Source organism: Micromys minutus, assembly GCF_963924665.1.
Source record: "Micromys minutus genome assembly, chromosome: 2".
NCBI classification, from domain to species: Eukaryota; Metazoa; Chordata; class Mammalia; order Rodentia; family Muridae; genus Micromys; species Micromys minutus.
In genome coordinates this window covers 44,709,624-44,730,308 of record NC_137971.1, presented here as the reverse complement: position 1 = coordinate 44,730,308, position 20,685 = coordinate 44,709,624, and the positions used below count along the sequence as shown (strand labels likewise).

Below are 20,685 nucleotides of genomic sequence, written 5' to 3'. Positions count from 1 at the left end.
TAGACCAAGCTAGCCTCAAACTCAAAAAGATCCATCCACCTGCCTCTGCCTCCTGCTGGGATTAAAGGTGTGGGACTCCATTACCCAGCTTAAGCAGATTTAAAAAAAAAAAAAAAAAAAAAAGACATCTTAAAACCAATGGCCTGCAGTATGATTCTTTCCTAATTTGGAAGAGGAAACTTGGACTTTTGAAATCTCACTGCCTCAAGATATATGTGAGACAGTAAAGGAAAGAAAAATCACTTTCCATCCATCAAATTTGCTACAAAATACAGCAGACCAAGTATAATTTGCCATATTCTAGTCTTAAACTGAGAAGTATGTTTAAAAATCTTAAGACTGTAAATGCTTAACAGGCACAAATAAGCAAACTACAAGTTGTTCAGACAGTTTACACGGTCCATATCTGTAGACAGTTTACATGGTCCATATCTGTTCCTATATTCCATTCCTTTCTATACTGTGTGAATATATCAAGTATAAACTACTTAATGAGCTATAGTCCAGCAAGATTTGAACTACTGAGATTATATAATTTTTATAGCAAAAACATATAAATTAAAATGGGTGTTGCTAAGTATATGGTCAGATATTTATAATGTAAACACATGCCACATAATAGCAAAAACAGCCATTATTTTCCATCTTATGCATAACACTGTATCTAAAAGCTACCTCTATATTCCTCTTTTTTTACCCTACTGTGAGTTTTAGGTGGCTGTGGAAGACTATATACTTCAACGTCTCCTTATAGCTATATAAGGACAGTAACGAGGTCTATGACACTGCAAAGAGATTAACATCTTCTACATTCTGCCTTTTAAAGGAAAAATATTCTCCCTCCTTTCCCATTTCCACAGACAGGACAAGAGATAATGAACATGGAGACCGAAATTTATAGCATCCTGAAGTTGCCAAGATTCTCTTGTAGAACTACTATTACCTGAGAACAAGCTTTTTTAATGAATAAATCATCTAGGTAAGTTGCACTCTGTTAAAATGGCCAAAAATCCACCTAGGTCTTTTACATTATCACCAATTGTTACTAATAAGCCCTGGAGTTTAACACAGAAACCTGGGAACTGCGGCCTTACAAACCCAAGGATTCTGCTCAATATCACAAAGAATATAAAAACTGCTGAGCCAAATTCTGGTCCTCAGTTGGGACGAGCTCAGGTTCTTATCACTTTGCCACTTCTCACATAATATGCCTCTTATGGTGACCTATTCCTTGTTATCAATGCAAGTCTCTAAAAAATACAACTGTTCACGGAGAAGAGAATTTCAACTATGATATTACAAACCTACAGCCTACCAAGGCCTGAAATTCTCAAAGGTCTTAGAACACTTGATTACAATCAAGTAATGTTGATTGACTCAAAATAGCCCTTATAGGAAAATAAAAAGGACCAAAACCACAACTGTTCCATTCTACAATTAGGTACTCAATATTTAATACTTTAAATTTAATAAGTCAAAATATTTCTTTCCTTCTGAAAAGCTAGTGTTTTCAGAACTGGCTGCCTATTGCCAGCCTGTCTAAAATATTACCTTCAACTCTTCCCAGGTTGCTCTTCCTTGCCAAATGTCTTAGGACTCAGATTCCATCTCCCTGCAAGTACACTAGGGGAGGAGGAACTGGGCATGTCCTATAACAGATGCTATTTCAATACACACAATACACATTTTAAGGCAGAGCTGGTCTCATTTGACAGGAACACTGAGGTTTACAGAGATAATGTTCCCAACACAAACCAATGAAGAGCTTTGATTTGATTTCACATTAGGAGAAATGCTGCCTCCATTTTCAAGATGCAACAGTATCACACAGATTTCAATTGACATCAGAATGGCTTTAAATGATGCAACCTCCTGGAAAGGGGAGGTGGGTTTTCGGTGAGACAACACACACAAAGACAGCATTCACTGGCATCACTCATTGTGACTGAGGACCCAGAGAAACAACAGATCTATAGGTGCGATACTGAAATTGTTCAAGAAAAATAACCAGACATCCAGTTAGCTCAGACTCTTTGGGCTTAGTTTTAACTTATAGAAAGGACATTAGAAAGAAAGATAACCAATTCACATTAAATCATTAAATAGTAATGATTCAAAAATATTTAGAAGCAGTTCCAGATCTTCCTCCAAAAAAACTTACAGCTCCATCTGCTGACACCATTCATTGTAGCCAGAGCTGCTATGGCCACATGGGAAGTGTGTGCACTAGCTGCCCAGGTACTGAGTCTCCTCATCACACAAATGAGGAAACTGAGACTGAGAAAGGCAAAGTACTTGCTAACAGTCACACAGCTCTGGTTGGGTTAGACAAAAGCCAGGTGATTTGTAGCAGGGAAGCCAAGACTCAATTCAGGTCCAAAAGCGCTGCTGTTTCTTCATCAACTGCCAGCTCAAAGGCAGTAAGAGGAAATCACGGTATTCCCGGGATCTGTATCTTACTCTTGGACCACAAAATTCTGAGTAGAATACAGGTCAGTATAGCCAAATATGGGGAGAAGAAAAGATTTAGACTGATGAGGGTTCATGGTTTCTAAATTGTAGTATTAGGGATCCTGTGAAATTCTAAAATCTAAGTAACTGTTATTTTGTTATTTACCTTTAACAGGAAGAGATAGTACTATCTTTGTCTAATGCCTAGGACTTTAGTCACGGCTGAATGTGTCGGCTCTAGTTTTTAATCTTGTAGTGGAATATATTAAAAAAATATTTTTCTGTAATTATAAAATTATTGATCAACCTTAAGTATATTTGAACCAAAACTTGACTTTAAAAAAAAAATTTTATAGATAAAACCAACCAAAGATATTTAATAATTGCAATTTACTACTACTACTATAATAAACTATACACAAACAAAACCAATTAACACACAAAGATAAATTAAAGGCAGAAAATCTAGACATATATAAATTTATCTACTGCTTCTGTCAGATTCCAGAACCCACTTTCAGATGCTCAAAACACCTCCACCTACTGTCTTACAGCTTGTGTTCTAGTCTCCAGAGAACAAACTCTATCTCACACACACACACACACACACACACACACACAATCCCTCTCTCTCCCTCCCTCCCTCCCCCCCTTTCTCCAAGTAGAATCATTTAATTTTTAAATAAAAAACATTTAAAAATAATGCTGATGCCACAGCTGCCTTCCTGGCAGCGACACTGTCTCACAGAGAGCTGGTGTTAAAAGATCAGATTAAAAGCCTTCAGTTCTGGCACTAAGTAATGCCTTTCTCCATGTGAGAGTTATTTTTTCTGCTTCTGAAGAGACAGGAAATAGAATCCTTCTTTCTCTAATCAGCTGCCTCCTGCCTGTCCTCCAGATTAAGGTCCATCTGGCCTAAGGGAAGAAGTTAGGTATCTGCTTACAGAATACCCCAAAGAAACAAGGTAGGGTATATTCAACCTCAAACATAAATGCAATCCTAAACAATAAGAATACACGTATTTGTGGCTTAAATTTTAAGAGACATACTCCATCTTAGAAAATTAAAAAGAGGGCTGGAGAGATTGCTCAGTGGTTAGAGCACTGGCTGCTCTTCCAGAGGTGCTGAATTCAAATTCCAGCAACCACATGGTGGCTCACAACCATCTGTAATGAGATCTGATGCCCTCTTCTGGTGTGTCTGAAGACAGCTATAGTGTATTCATATATAATAAATAAATCTTAAAAAACAAAAAAGGAAGTTAGAAAGAATAAAAGATATATACAGAATTAAGGTTTAGAAAACTGATATAGGCTCATTATGTATACTAAAGACCAAAATGAAGAGCTTGTCAGTCATAGGAAAGCAAATAGTAAAATTAATGTCTACCCTCCAGGCATAGAGCAGAAGAAAAGGAGTTGCTAATACCTCCCCAATGCTTTCTTCTACAGGGCACAACATCCTCAACCAATTAATTCCAGTCCAGTCTTGCTTAGCCCTGCTACCACTTCACATTCTGTTCCCACTGGCCTGCTCACACAAGCAATATGAATCATGTGGGAAAATAACTTATCAGTACCCCCAAGACCACCTTCCATTTCTGACCATAATCCACAGACTCTATAGAAATGCTATGGGGCAAAGCTGTCCTAGTAATTGCATATAGTGGTCTGCATCTGCTGAAGACTAACTACTAACTGCATCCCTAGTATGTAGATTTCCTCTGCTACCTTTGAGTGTCATGTTCCAGCCCAGTTACAGCTTTGAGATCATGTATTCTTCTCATTCTCTACCTCCACAAGTAGAACTTCTTCAAATAAGAATCACTCACTAGTCTAGGTAAGGCCAAGAGAAGGAAATGAAAATACAAGGTAGAGAGAGGGCTACATGTTACAAACACTTGCTTCAGGAACAGAGGAACTAGGTCCTGTTTTCCCGAACTCACTAATTGGCTTATAAACACCTGTAACTCCACAGAAGGGATCTACTGCCTTCTTCGGGTCCCTGGCACATGCACAGCACACATACATATATGGAGGCACGCACAGATAGTAATAAAGATAAGTATATATTGTAAAATAAGGAAGAAAAAAGGGAAGAAAAAAATGCAAATATGCCCCTTGATGCTCTTAGTCAAAACACACCTAATCCAGTAACAGGCAAATACTGAGTAAAAAGAGATAAATGAGGATAATGAAGTTCAGTGGTCCCAACTAAAAGGGGGGACCAAGTATGTGAATTAGAAAACAGCAAGGTTTATGAGTAAGAGTATCTCCTTCTTCAGCATAGTAGTTACTCAAATCTAAACAGGTTTGGAAAACATAAAATCTACATGCTTGTAAGGCATGTACTAATTCAGAATACTGTTGTGTCTAACCCAGCCCATACCATTGTTAGACAAGTGTGTGAAAAGCAATGAGAGAATATAGTAACTAAAAAGAGTGGGAGCAAGGTGCCTGATCTGCCTAAAACCAAAGAGCCAAGTATTGTTGCCACAAAACATTAGAAATAGTTCTTCCTTCTTACAGCTGATGAAGGAACCAGAGCAAATAAAAGATTCAATAATCCTTTTCCAGTACTCTCAATAGTATTCCACCTACCCAAATCAAGCAAATAGAGAGGGGAACAAAGGAAACCACCAAGCACTAACAAGACAGACCTTCCTTTTAACCTGCATAAATTTGACAGTATGTACTTTCCCTAGTAATGAACGAATCAAAACTAGTGAGCTACAATGCCAGGCATTTGCCACATAAAAAGGCCCCATTAGCAAAGCCTAAGGTGGCACAGAAATGAGTACACTAGATTTACCTTGAATAGTCAACATAAAGAATTCATCAGGTAAAGAAAAATACCTTTCTCAAAGCAGCAGCCAAATTGTCCCCCATTTGTTTAGCCACTAGGTGAAGCCTTTCTAGATACATCTTTTGCTCAGTCCCATTGCTCAGTGACAGATACACAAATCAAGCTCTTGTCTTGCTGGTAATTCTACAATCACTATGATTAAATAGCATTATAATAAATAGGCATAATGCTGAGCAACTCTAGTTTGAAAATGACAGCAAACTAGTTTAATAATTAAATTTTACTTAATACAAATATTCGATTAATAAACACATTTAAATTACATTACAGTAAACACCAATAAGGTTCAGAAGTTGAAATGAGAAAATTGTACTTTAGAAATGTGAAATATGAACATCAAGAAAATGCCAAGGCCAGGAGTCTACAATCCCTTGTTTGCAAAATCAATAAAATGGCAACAACTCCTAGCTATCAGATCAGCAATCTTACCTCTTGGGACAGGAAAGGAATGACCTGTGCACAGATAGCATTTAGTCGCTTAACAATCTCTGCCTGCAAAAAAGAGAAACACAGTATAAGAAAGTAGTCAGATGGTTATAGATTCCCAAAATACTAACCAGATGATATTAAAAGGCACTTTGTACTCTGGCTGGCAGCATCTAAAGAAGAGAAAAACTACCTTCTCAGCAAGCCCATTAAGGGAAGCAGTGACAACAGAGTCACATTAACAGCAGGATTTATTAAACAGCATTCATCTTAAAATTTAATCTTCAAGCACCAGAGTAATAAAAAATGAATTTAATCTCCATGACGCGAAACCAGTTTTCCAAAGCCTTCAGCAGGAGGGACCCTTGCCCAATCTAATGTTTTCATAAAATCTGTCTTTATTTAATGGGATAACACACATTTTTATTCTTTATATATCCCAACTGTTTCCATAACCAAATGATTGTTGTGTGTAAGTATTTCACTCCCTTACCCTCTCTTAAGTTCAAGCAAGCCTTGAACTTAAAACGCTTGAATGTATCATCCTTTAGAATGCTTGAACCTGAGGCATGTGCAGCTGCTCAGGCAGCCTTTGCCTGTAAACACTACAGTGGGTTTTTACACTACAGTGGGTTTTGATACTAGCTCCCAATCTCCTGAAACCAACAAAGGGAGGCAGCAATCAAGTAAACTGAAGTAATTATTAATTGCTGAGTATTAGGATATTTTCAAACAGTAACGGTTTCTAAATCTGTCAGCTGAAGTTTTTCAGTGTGGAGTTAGAGCATGCTAAGTTCTACATTCAGCAGATAGCAATCTAGAAATCTGGAAAGGTTTTTAAGGAAGGTAGACAATAGAAGTTATTCTTTAACTTTTTTGGAAATACAGGGACAAAAAAATGCATATAATTCTCCTACCTCAGAACTGAAGGTTTTTAAAACAATAAAAACGTGCTGTTACATGTTCTTTAATCATAGCTTTACTGATGTTTACCTTCATATGCATCTTCAGATGGTATGTTATATATCTTGTGATAGACATCGTTTTTAATATATGCACATACATACATAAAAATGTTTATATTTATGTGGTGAAAGGGGGAGGTTAAGAAATTTTAAAAGGCTGAAAATGCAATGCAATTCCAATTCCTGAAACACTCTTAAAATAAATTTCACCCAGAATCAGTTCATTTTATGAAAGCACACAAACGCTCTTTTTCTTGCTAAGTCATTATACAACAGCAACAGTGCTTGTGCAATCGAGGCTTCCTTATGCGGTTGCCCTTTTAACTTTGTAGCTGTGCAATTTTTTAAATGCTAGCACCTTAAAAACTTCATCAGCAAACACACACACACACATACACACACACACACAAATTTACCATGAAGTTCCCAGTATAGGCTTTCCATCCCAGCCAGCTCTCCTAATGAGACAGACAAAGCCCAGTACCAGTAAGCAGCAGTGACCGAGACTCCAATGTGTTGACCTGATTTAATTTACTGCCCTGGCCCCATGGATCATTTAGCCATCCTTTAAGAATGCTTAAACCACCATGAAAGGCTACAATGGGAACCACCAACCCCCTCTCCACCTGGATGCACATTCCACAGTGGTGATAGAGTTAAATTCTAAGGTAAGTTAAGAAAGCAGAATAGAATTCAGGAGGCTGAATGCTCAAAGGCATTTGGTGGTTAGGCTTTTTGTGTGGAGAGGTGGGGATAGAAATAAAAGATAATGAGACTTTGGGGCAAACCAAACTGATGATTCTTGTGCTTAGAACCATCTGCCAAGCATATTTTCCTCATTATGTTGTTTACATAAATAAAATAGTCCCTAGCTAGGAGGGTTGAAAAAAGCATGTGGGCATGTAGGAAAACTGAGTTCTTTAATTTGCCTACATAATATAGGCAGTAAAAACTACTAAGGAAACTCAGTCGTCTAGTAAAATAAAATAAAAAAATAAAGAGGTATTTGGTGCTTTAATAAGCTATTTAAAGTCTGAGCACCTACTTAAGGCAAAACCAAAGAACAAACAAAACCCACCAAAATAAAAACAAGTCTTAATACTAAAAGTTATGTATATTAACCTACACATCAATAGAAAAATGAGTAAAATCTTTAAACTTTTTCTTTAAAGGTCTCCTTTTGTTTAAAAAACTTCTTAATTTCTTTATGCTGTCATGCCAATAGATTTTCCTGGACAGGCTAATTGGCAGCAAGGGGGTGGGGTATGTCTGTGTGATTTCATACAATTAAGCAGGCCATTCCTCACTTTGAGAGCTAAAGTTGCCTCGGAAACACTGCTGCTTCCATGGTCATCTAATTTCACCTCTTTTGTCCCACAGGACCAAGCTTTGGGGAGGCATCATTTATTTTCAGGACTTTCCACTGGGCTTCAGCGATCAACCAGTAATGCTGTGGACACACACTTCTAATGGCCTATGTTTTGAAACTGAGTCTAATCTAATGGCGTGGGGCCCAAACTCCTTTTCTAGCACAGCCATTAAAGGATGTAGGTTATTGCTGTTGTCACCATTGATATTTGTCATTGTAATGTAATTAGGGCTCTAAAATGATGCATTACAGCCCTTGGCACAGCTGCTATTAAAATCTTTTCTTCTGCTCACTGAACTGCGACCTGCTTTCTGATGAATAACAGACAGACAGCTTTAGGGTAAGAAGCAGATTCATCAAAGAAGTATTTTTCAGCTTTGGGGAAAGAAGGGAAAAGACAACTGAGGAGGAAAAGCCACAGCACACATTTGAATTGCATCTGACCACTTGAAATTCTGATTGCATCTGATGAATCTGGCTTAGACAATATATTTCCAGTCTTCGAATCACATGGTTAATCAGGACTCTAATCTGCTATCCATCAGCCTATGCCAGTTCTTTGGCTTCCAATCAAATTTATAGGTGATGTGGGTCACGCGTCCCTGAGCAGTGCATTCTCAGATAGCCTATTGAAACAGGCAAAGATGCTGAAATACTGTTCGTTGTTAGAACTATGTGGTGTTATTATTGCTTTTGATGCTTTAAGGTCACTGCTAAACTACTGCCTTTAACACCCATGATACTCCAAATCAGTATTAGCAGTCCTATAAAAGGACAGTTGTTCATATCCAAAAATGACCCAAAAAACCCTCAAACTTTGACAAATACTTTAACATTTGACACTTCTATTACATCTTTTCTAGTCATAAAGATACTCATTTAAGAAAAGCAGTTGATGGAGCTGGAGCAATGGCTCAGCCCTTAGGCCTGCTTGCTGCCCTTACAGGGGACCAGAGTTTTATTCCCAGCACCCATATCTAACAGGTGACAAAGACCTGTTATCTCCAGTTTAAAGAGAACAGATACCTTCCTCTGAGCATTTGACATATACATGGGTATGTGCATACATATATCACCCCCACACAAAAAATTTCCTTCAAATTTTTAATAAAAATGTTGAACATATTTTCCTACCCTCAATTCACCACTATACTATTTTTTTTTATTTTCTACCTTTGTATCATATTCCCAAACAAGAAAAAAAAAATTCATTAAATAAGGCAATCATCCCTACTCCTACTCAAAAAAAAGGGAAGGAAGGAAGGAAGGAAGAAAGGAAGGAAGGAAGGAAGGAAGGAAGGAAGGAAGGAAGGAAGGAAGGAAAGAAAGAAAGAAAAAAGCCATTTGGTTTTGGCAAAATATCTTAGAAAAATGTAACAACAAAAAAAGCCATTTAATGAATAATGAAAACCCCTTGACTATGTACCTGATACTGAATACCATCATGCTAACTCTAGAGATGGGGTGAAGAGTGGAACAGAGGTTTTACCAGTCAATAATGAAGGGCGAGAAAACGGGAAAATTCCAAACCAATCATTTCAGCTCAGACATAAAACAAGTTGAAAAACTTATTAGCTATCTTACATCTTAGAAACGACCTTTTGCAAAGTAATAAAGTTTTTTTAAATTAATTTATTTATTTATTTTAGTTTTCTGAGAGAGGATCTCTGTATGTAGCCCTGGCTGTCCTGGAACTCACTGTGTAGTAAAGGCTAAGTAAAGATTATTTAAAATGCTGCCCATTCTACTTCCTTCAATCAGAGGAAGTATCTGTTACTACTCAAGGTATTTTATACTGAACAATATTACATTTTTTTTTTAACCTTTCACACACACCTCAGTGACTTACACTGAAACAAAGTCTCAACTGATGGTATCACTACAGCAATATTGTATGCCATTTTAATGAATGATAAAGTGTGCTATCATGTGCCACTGCACAACCTAGTCTCCTGAATACTTCCAAGTAACCCATCTATTTGCCCTAACAAGATACGTGGTACTATTGGTGGTGCTCACACAGCTATGTGCAGGACAACGTCCTCTAGTGAGACGCAGAGTCCCTACAACCAGGAAGCTATTTCAGTGTATGCCCATGGGTCTTGTGGGAACTTTCTAAATGATTAAACTCTGTTCCTCCCCCTTACCTCTACACATTCTAAAAGTATTTCTTTAAAGAAAACCTTAGGTAGTCACCTATTACCATACTAGTTGACTTTTGATATTATATTTAATACTATTCTAGCTTTAAGAGGGATCCAGAGAATGCTGTATTATACAGAAAGATTAATGATCCATGTGCCTGACATTCACTCACTCATACAAGGTCAAATCACTGCAGTTCTCAAGTCTGAAAAAAACAACGTAGCTAATGTTATCAGTTATGCTCAGCAGCTCAACCAGGAAGGACAGGAAATAGAAGAAAAAAAAAAAGATGAGAGGAAAAAGTCAGCTATCAGCAGAAGAAGGCAAGGGAAATTTACTTCTCTGTTGACCTAACCTGAGCTTTGTTCATAGAATAGGGTGGACTGGTCAAGAACCTGATTGGCTGTGCTCAACAAGCTCTGAAGTGCTTCTCTCCTTAACACTTCTCTGCCAGGGTCACAGCAAGTAATGTCAGCTACTCTGTTTCTTTTCCTTCCATAAACATACTGGGGCCTTTGAATGCTAATTTACAGCAACTACACGGTAGCTCACAACCATCTGTAATGAGATCTGATGCCCTCTTCTGGTGTGTCTGAAAGACAGCTACATTGTATTTATATATAATAAATAAACACATCTTTTAAAAAAAAATGCTATTCTAGGGTAGGGTGGTACCCAAGAGGGGCTATCCTTTTCTGAAGAGTAGGGGAGGGGACAGTGGGGGACGGAAGAATTTACAAGAAAAAAATAAAATAAAAAATCTTGTGGTCCTTAACAATATCTCATTGATGATGCCTATACTGTAAACCCATGGAAGCAGTACATTATCTCTCAAATCCAGGCCAGATGATTTGGTCATTACTTCTTGGTCACATCCAGGCATGTCAAACCTGGAGGCCACAGGCCACACATGTCCAAAGACAACCAACTATGAATGGAGCCCAAGTCATTTGCAGATGAAATCATGTTTCAATGTAAAATGTTGGGCAACACTTTGTTAGGTTAGCACTTCTTTATCTGTTTTCTTCTTGCCATCATTTTCTTTCAAAAGATCTCCCTCTGTGACTGTATTCCTGAGCATTTATTTTCCTTTCTTCCAGTACTAGCATAGCCTTTCCTAACATCTTCATCTTCCCTCTAGCTGTTGCTGAATACATAGTTGAAATTTCAACTATTTAAAGCTAACACTGCCAAAACATCCTTTCAGTCCTTTGAAAGGTTTTCTCATGGTGAGCACCCAGTTTGACCAAAATCAAAGCTGTGACTTGTTCTTAAGCTATAGTATAATGCTGAGTTAAGACATCCTGGGCAGGTGAGTCACAGCCCTGGCCAGCTGGGACAGAAGATACTACAAGGATAGAGACAAACTTTTCCTTAAGTCTGTTTTTGCTGATCCTGTTACCTAAAACCACCTTCATCAGGGTCCCAGGACTCATTTCTCACCTCAGTCCATAAAATACCCTCTTACTCCAATGACTTCACAGCAGAATCCCTATTCTCATACTCACTGACCTATTCCCTCCTCGTCTTAATCTGTTTACCAACTGTCTGGGAATCTTGGTATAAAGCAGATGGAGTTGGGCCTGAAAAAGGTATACTCTAAATAAACTCCAAGATGATGCTGATAGACACCGTTGGTCCATAGAACACACAAACCTCAAGCAGATTAGCAAATTATTTTTAGGATTTTTTTCATTAATTTATTGAGTCACTTTACAACTCAATCACAGGCCTTCCCATCTCTTACCAGTCCTACCCTCTCAAATCTTCCCTCTCCCACTGTTCCCTCCCCTTCTCCTCAGAAAAGGATAGGCCCTCTTGGGTACCACCCTACCCTAGAATAGCATTTTTTAAAGATTTGTTTATTTATTATATATAAGTACACTATAGCTGTCTTTTAGACACAGCAGAAGAGGGCATCAGATCTCATTACAGATGGTTGTGAGCTACCATGTGCTTGCTGGGAATTGAACTCAGAACCTCTGGAAGAGCAATCAGTGCTTTTAACCACTCAGCCATCTCTCTAGCCCAAATAGCACATTTTTAAAGCACATGATCTTGATGAGGGCAGCCATGATTCACCAAGGACATTCCATGTGGCAGAAGTACAGAAAGGCATTTAATATGTAATTTTGTAAATGAACTACAATCTAGACCAAGTGGTTGGAATTCCCTAAGTATTTTTGTAAGCAGGCAAAAATTGTTATGGAAGAGCTATACAACATCAATTTAACAAACATAAATGACTAATCCATCTTAAAGTCTACTTCACTCAAAAAGTGACATATATTTTCTTACTGGACAACAAGAGAAAAATGCAAATTCATTCTGGACAGCTCCTGACTGGTGAGTCAATGATTAAGAAAGTTTCCATTCTGAATTCCTGGCAGGATATGTAAGTTAAAAGATTATTTAGAAAAAGAATGCAGATGCAGCTTAGTCTCCTTCTTAGATTGCTTACAACAGATTTCTGATCATGGAAGATTTTGGCATTCAGCACGTGCTAGAGTGATACACTAGGAAAGCCCTCTACGGAGAGCTCAGAGTAAATTCTGGAACAGTACCTGGAATAAATCTATTTGGTTAGAACAAACCTTAGGAAGGCCTTAGTCACGCTGCAGCATCACAGCGTTCAGAGGGAGTAAAAGAACCATCACTGAACAATTCAACGTGCAGTGCGTCATGGGACTACACATGCTACAGTATACCTGTACCCATTCAAAACATGCCATGAGATGCAGTAACAATGCCTCCAGAGAACAGGGGCATTGTTAACAAGCCAATAACTACTTCAGTGTTCCTTGTTCCATCAGCCCTGGGAATCAGGAACTAACTTGGAATCCTACTTTCTGGTACCCAAACAAGCTCCTCAATCTACCTGACAAACTTGTTTGAATACATTCTTACTCAATATTTTAAAAATTACAAATTTTTGCCATGAGAACATAAATATCTTGCCTAAGTTTTGCTTCTTGCTGGAGTGGTATATTCCACATAAAGAGAGCCATCACTCACTGATTCCTCATCCAAGCTTCTTTCAACAGCTCCCGCTCAGGTATCAATCCCCTTTTCCTTGAGGGAAACCATCTGGAATAGACTTGCCCAAAAATTAAGCAGCAAAAAGAAAGTCCAATTCAATAAACCAATATCTAACTTGCCCCAATAACCATAAAACCCACAAATGTTCCCTGTATTCTTACATCTAGCTACTTGTATTTGTTTTTTGTTTGTTTCCTTTTAAGACTCCACAGGGAAGGTGAGAAAAGTAAAGGTACAGGAAACTATTATTATCTATTTGTGTTTCTATCATCTAAGTTACTTTAGGAATACAGTCATCTCCCTCAGTGTTCATGAGAGATTGGAGCTGAGATCCTCCACAAATATCTTATCTGAAGATACTTATTATTCATAAAATGGCAAGGGATTTTAAAAGAACCCATGTACACTACTGTCTGTTTTTAAGTCATCTCTAGGTGCTATAGCAGCAAACAAAATGTAGATGTAACATAAATACCTCAAATACACTTTACTATTTAGAAAATGAGGTAAACAAACATGTGCTCAGCACAGGCATATTCTTCCCAAATCCACTGAATCTCCAGTTGGCTATATAAAATAGACCCATGGACACAGAAGCTGACTGTACTTCAAGTTACTTTTAAACTGCATCATGCATATGACTTCCGATATTTAAATACATGCACCTCAGCAAAGACCTAAACCATGAATAAATGACTACCTGGATAACGTTCTTACTATTGTCAGGACTCTTTGGTGCTGAAGAGAGTAAAGAGAACAAGAAAATCCCTGCTGTCCTGAAGTTCAATGCACAGGATAAAATGACACAGAAAAGTCATAGACATACAAAAGGGAATTTCAAATATTAAACATATACCTACAAAAAAGATAATTTAGATAGAATCCTAGAATGAGTCTGGTTTGGATAGGATAGTCAGAAAATGACAAAAAAATAAAAAATCAATTTTAGAGTTGAAATGTGGCTGAAAATATCATCTTACAAAGCAGGTTCTGTATCACACCTTGCATTAGTCATTAACAAGTATATATGCAAAAGGTTCTCCAACCAGATGGCCTTACTCTGCCTCAGCAAAATCTCTTCCCTATGAGACATCTCAAAGCCTCTCACCTAATAGTATTAGTTTAATATCTTTGAAATGAAGTACATAAAAAGCAATATTACTGAAATGTCCTTGAATATGAAACCCTAAAAGATCTCAGACAATATCCTCATGAAACAGTGGTTTCATAAACCAGACCTCACCCCAGATATATTAACTCAAAATTTCCAAGAGTAGGAACCAGGCATCAGTGTTCCACTTTAATTCCTGGTGTAATTCTAATGTAAAGGCAGGACTGAGATCTTTATGCTAGAATAAAGGATATCTGCAGTAAAAGGTAGTGGGGAGAAGATACAGACGCTGTCCTTTGGCAGGGCTTTAAATGCCATACTCCAGAGCTTGAGCTTTATTTGTTAGGTAGGTAGCACGGATCTACTAGGGACAATTTCTAGGAGGTGATGACAAATTACAAGCATGTTAAGATTTCAATGCCTTTAGGGATCTAACCCTCTTCTTGCCACTGATTACATTAAAATGGCTGTGGAAAGAAGAGATTATAAACACAAAACACACAAGAGAAGAGATGGAAATTTAAAGATAATTTTAGAGTAAGAACAGAATGAATTCTCAATGCACCTCTAACTTAGAAAATGCAACAATATGATTTCAGAGTTTGCTATGTCCTGAGCTAGCAGCTGTGGCACACAGTACAGTGAATGCAGAATGGTCTGCTCTTACAAGGTGTTCACAGTTTAGCAAGGAATAAGATTAAATAGAAATAAACACAAGATGCTGGGTTTGTGGCAGCATCACAAGTTCAAAGCCTGTCTAAGCAACAGAGTAAGCTCAAGGCCAGCCTGGACAACGCAATGACACACCATTCTAGGATGTAAAGTAAAATACAGCTGGGGTTGTATAGTTCATTTAGCTCACTTGTCTATCATAGGTGGAGCCTGGAGCTCAATTCCCCCACTCTGGGGAAAAGGGTTAAGGATAGTGGGGGAAATGCCTTATATGAAACATAGTAAGACCTTAATCTTTAATATTCTACTATGCCAGGATCCATGTCACATCTTAAAGAATGAAAGAACAGATGGGATTTAAAAAGCCCATAATATAGTAAATGAGATAGATGGTATTTCTCAATGGTTAAGGCAAGAATGTTATCCTGAGGAAACAGAATAAAGTGGGCCTAAAAGATGAAGATAGATGAGAAAGGCAAGAAAACAGTGATCTAAAAAGGGGTCTACCACACCAGCCCAGGGCATGCACAGCACAGAAAAAGCAATGACAGCAGAAGATGTGGCTAGAGAAGTGGTTCAGAGAACCTAGTGAACAGGACTACTCCCATCAGGTGAGATCACTTAGACACTACCTTACTGCCAGTGAGTAATTCTGAATATGGTAGCAAGGAGTGCTGTATCAGGTCACAGCCACCATTCTAACAACCAAGGACAACCTGTTTGTGTAAAGTATGTTACTACTTAATGCTTAGAGTAGCTTAAGAGTTTTATTCCTGTTCCTGTTTTAAGACAGTAAGAGTAAAGTGTTAAGAAATCATCATAATCAGAAAGACAGCAAGAGAGAAAGAGAGCAAGCAAAAACAGCAGGGGACAGATTCTAGAAAACTTGTGGCCTGGATACAGTGTGGCTAATGAGTAAGAACACAGAGATCCTGTGGACGTCCTGCCTGGAGAACTTGGTAGATAGGTTCCTTTCACAGGCCCACTGGGCCTCAAGCAAGCTTTTAGGAGAGCAGAACATTTGAAAACATGTTGGGTTTAACTACCTATGAGACACTCAAAAGAGAAAGACAACAAAAGGGAGGCAATGATCATCTTCTTAACGAAAGAACAGTCTATCATACTGAGGATGTTAGCAGATTTTCACTACCCCTAAACCAGAAATAGAGACAGCAAAGGCTACCCGTAAAAAGTAAGTCAAGAAGCCAAAAGAGTCTCTAGCACAAAAAACCATGTGTGGCTGGACTGGATTTGGACAACAGGAGTCTATGAAATAGAAACGTCTAGATGTACAGATACACACCAAAGTAGGCAAACCAAAGGTTTGGTCAGGGTTTGTTTAGAGAACAGTTATAGGAAGGTATGGGACTAATTCAGCTTCAGGTGACTATAACTGTTCTGAAAACACAGTGGATATACATCTTCAGCTATGAATTCCCAGATCTGCAGGTGATTTTCTAACTAGTAATCCAGTTGAGCCATGACTAAGCAACCACCCAAGTGATTCAAACTCCATTCCCATAACCCTGAATGAGAGTGCTGCCCCAGATATGCATGGCAGTACTTATATGGGCTGGTGTTAAGAATAAAATCCTTTAAGGTAAATGATTGCTTTAGAACAAAACTGAGATTAAATAGTACAACAAAATGAGTGGCTGTATTGTTAGGAACTGATTGAAGCTCAGGGCTTTATCTCTATTAAGAAAGAATCCCTCACTAATTTACACAGGGGAAAGACTATAGGGCTAACGAGGAGGCTAAAGAAACATCTAAAGCAGGAGATATCAAGCTTACTGGTACAGTAACAATGGAGTGACAGTGCTTCCTCAACTGACTAGGAGTAGATCACAGACCAGCCCCAGAAAATCTGTTGTCTCTCCATTTTGGTACACTAAGACCCAAAAAAGACACTGTTGGTCCTTACATTCTGCTACTGACAAAGGATCTCTCTTCTGTTTTCTCAGTGAACAGATACTTGCCCTGGATGCAGTATAACTTAAGCGTGATAATAAGGAGAAGCAGCAGCTTCCGGGGAGAGCCAACTGGGATTGATTTTAAAGCTTCTTTGATGAAGACATGGTCCTAAAACTTAAGATTACAGAATAAAAATTATGTGAGATTTATATGGAAATACTCTTTTCATTGAGTTGATGGTAAAACGTAGGGAAAAGAAGAACCCTCTAAAAGAAGAATTTACAAGGACTTAGAAGAACTTAAGTTTTGCATTCACAGAAGAAGCTGCAGTGCCCCCAGAGCTGCCAACATGAGAGCATGTCAAGTGACTTGGCCTCAATACGCACATACATACCACCTAGAATTTGATCAAGCCTTTAACTTGCTTTTGTAAGTATTTAAGATGGCAATTTAAAAAAAAAAAATCACACTTTATGTAGATTCAGTCTACAAGCATATATTCACCTTATAGATAACTGATGATTTTTTGATTAACTACAAATTCTAAAAAGTTGTCCACCCCCAGATTATCACCAATTAGCAGGAAAACAGAGTGACTTTGGCCTGGATGTAAACCAATTACTGTTTAGTTCAGGTGGGTGGATTTCTCTTGTATTCTGTTTTAAAGATAAAGACACTATCCACAAAAGCAGCTTCAGGCTAACTCATATTCAAGTACAAGATCCTCATCGAACTGCCCAGTCCATGGGTAACTCAAGTCCACAACACCGGTCCTAAACCCCAAACTAAGTTAGAAGGAGCTAGCTGGTGTTCTTCCAAGGCAGCAAGCTTCTCCAACACAGCTCCAAGAAATAAAACAGTTCTTACCTTCTTTCCTGGCTTAGAGGAGCTAAATGGTCATGGCTGTAACATCACTTGGGAACTATGGGAATCCCCTTCCTAATGCTGCAACCCTTTAATACAGCTACTCATGTTGTGGTGACCTCACCCATAAAATTATTTCATTGCTACTTCATAACTAATTTTGCTACTGTTTTGAATCATAATATAACTGATATGCAGCCCACAGGTTGAGAACCACTGGCCTATAGTCATTCAGGGGTCTTCCTAGATCTTGCCCACTACTCTTGGGCTTAGCTGCAAATTATAACTAGTATTTTCTTACTGAATTCTATGAGACATTGAAAATAGCACAAAAGTTAAGATTGACATAGCCAATGAGAGATTGAAACTAGCATTATTGTATTTTAGCTTAAGTATGTTTGAACTTCCACAATAAAATACACTTAAGTGATTTTTTTTTGCTTTAACTTATATTTAGTAAATTCTCCAAAAATGATTTTTTCATTACTCTAAAATGATGCTTAGAATCTAGAGGTCAATCTAGAAAATATACCACAATGAAAAAGGTATTTGAAAGTCATGGGTTAGAATAGGATGTCTCAGTGAACAAAAGCAAAGGGAAAAAGCGAAAAAACCATCATCTTCTCTGTACAATGTAACAGTTACCAGCTGGGACACTGAACACCAAGTTGTAAAAAGCAAGTATCAGCCAACCCTGTTCTATCCATAGAAAAATGCCTCTAGGACTTCTAGGTGCCTGTCCAGAGTGAACTGTCTCTAGGACTTCTTAGGTGCCTCTCCACAGTGAATTGTCTCTAGGACTTCTAGGTGCCTGTCCACAGTGAACTGTCTCTAGAACTTCTAGGTGCCTGTCCACAGTGAACTGTCTCTAGGACTTGTAGGTGCCTGTCCACAGTGAACTGTCTCTAGGACTTGTAGGTGCCTGTCCACAGTGAACTGTCTCTAGAACTTCTAGGTGCCTGTCCACATTGAACTGTCTGTAGGACTTCTAGGTGCCTGTCCAGAGTGAACTGTCTCTAGGACTTCTAGGTGCCTGTCCACAGTGAACTGTCTCTAGGACTTCTAAGTGCCTGTCCACAGTGAACTGTCTCTAGGACTTCTAAGTTACCGACAAGCACAGATATTCAAGTCCCTTATATAAAAGGGTCTAGTCCATACCTCGAAGCTATGGTCAGCCTCCTGTATACTCTAACTCATCTTCAGATTACTTAAAATACCTAATGCAATGGAAGTGCTTTATGAGTAGCAACTATACTTTATTATTTAGGGAACAGTGAAAAGATATCTGTGCATAATCGATACAAACAAGTCTTTTCTCAATTTTTAGCAAATTGCCTTATCATATACTTTTTGATACTTTAAAATGAAATAAAAACACACTACTTATTTCGGGTATTTACTCTGGAATCTGACTGGTAAATTCACCGAGGACCATAGATAGCCTCATCAGCCAATGTATAGAGTAAGACAGTAGTCCCTGTCTTCAGCCTTTGAGTGGTCCACAGTAACTTCTTTAACTTGCTGAAATTCTGTTAATATTTAATTTCCTTTAATATTACTTTCTATAACCAAAACAAAGCAACCAAGCTTTATCTTTAGAGAGCCCAATCTAACTTAGAGTGAAAACAAATAGGACTTTACTGTGTTTGGAGAAAGCATCCAGAAGCAAAGAAGCCATAAGCAGCACACCCAAGAAAACATTTGCACAATCACTGTTGATCTTGTTAATGATGATTGAAAATTAATAAATTAACAGTAGCTACGTAAGTGCATGGTAGGCAATGTAAAGCTATGCTCACATTTGAAGAAAACATCTCATACTCCACAAGCAACGATGTTTCTGATTGTTACAACAGACTGTATGACAGAGCAGTAAAACCACACCCTGTCCCCCTCTAGACTAGATCTGTGGCCTCATGCCATGCCACCAAGCAGTATTTTGGTTACCAAATGTTCTCCATGGGCTTCCTGGTTTCATGTGTACTGAACTACAGAAGCTTCAGTTTCTAAAAGGTACTGTAACACATGCCCCATATTGAGGGCAGGGGTTAAACACAGATAATTTATGTTTACTAAAATACCTATTATAATTTCTGTGCTTAGCTCATGAAGAATATAATTTTAAAAGTAATTTTTTTTGAAAACATAGTAGTTCTTCAAGCAAATTTAACTCAGGTTCATGATTATTAAACTTCGCAACACAAAAAAGGAATCACTAACTTGTTCAGAAGCATTCGTCAAGGATATAAGCATTTTTTAAAAAGACAAAAATAACTAAAATATTTCAATGCCTGATAAATAATTTAGAGGATTTTGAACCTATATTAATATTTAGAATATCTCCAAAGAGGAAAATGTTAAAACTAAAATTACTTAAAATGCCTGTCAATATAAAAATATATAACAATCACATAAAATGATTCACAAAAACTTATAAAGTCCCCCAACAGCCAAATGCTATCCTTAAAAGGAATTGTTACCCAAACCACTGCCCACAAGGATAGCCTGGCTAATTCCCCTGTGGTCTAGGGATAGAATACAGGCACTAACAGTGGAATCCATCCTGACAAGAGCATAAATTCAGCACCAGGAGAAATGAAGTAACAAACTCATTCTTTTCCTCCCTCTTTTCCTCTCTGCCTCCTTTTCTCCCTCAATTTCTCCCTCCCTCCCAGTTTCTTCCTGAGGCACTCATACTGTATGTAATACACCTGACACCAGTTTTTCCATTTATGTCTCTGCTAAGGCCTCACATTTCTCCCACCACATGATTCCTCCTCTCTACTCCCTTGGCTGCTCCTACTGCTCCTCTAATCCAACTCCACCTCCTCAGTGCTGTCTCAGGGCTTTAATGGACACTGAC

The 20,685-nt window shown here is 38.1% G+C and overlaps 1 protein-coding gene across 8 annotated transcripts in view; it reads right to left on the bottom strand.

The window, feature by feature from the left end:
* TLE4 (TLE family member 4, transcriptional corepressor) overlaps positions 1 to 20,685 on the bottom strand; it is a 133,150-nt gene that overhangs the window by 94,005 nt on the left and 18,460 nt on the right. For all 8 annotated transcript variants that reach the window (XM_080912833.1, XM_080912835.1, XM_080912834.1 and 5 more), the window contains exon 5: positions 5,747 to 5,809. In XM_080912833.1, the coding sequence (XP_080768959.1) occupies positions 5,747 to 5,809 (63 nt within the window). The remainder of the gene's footprint in view (positions 1 to 5,746; positions 5,810 to 20,685) is intronic.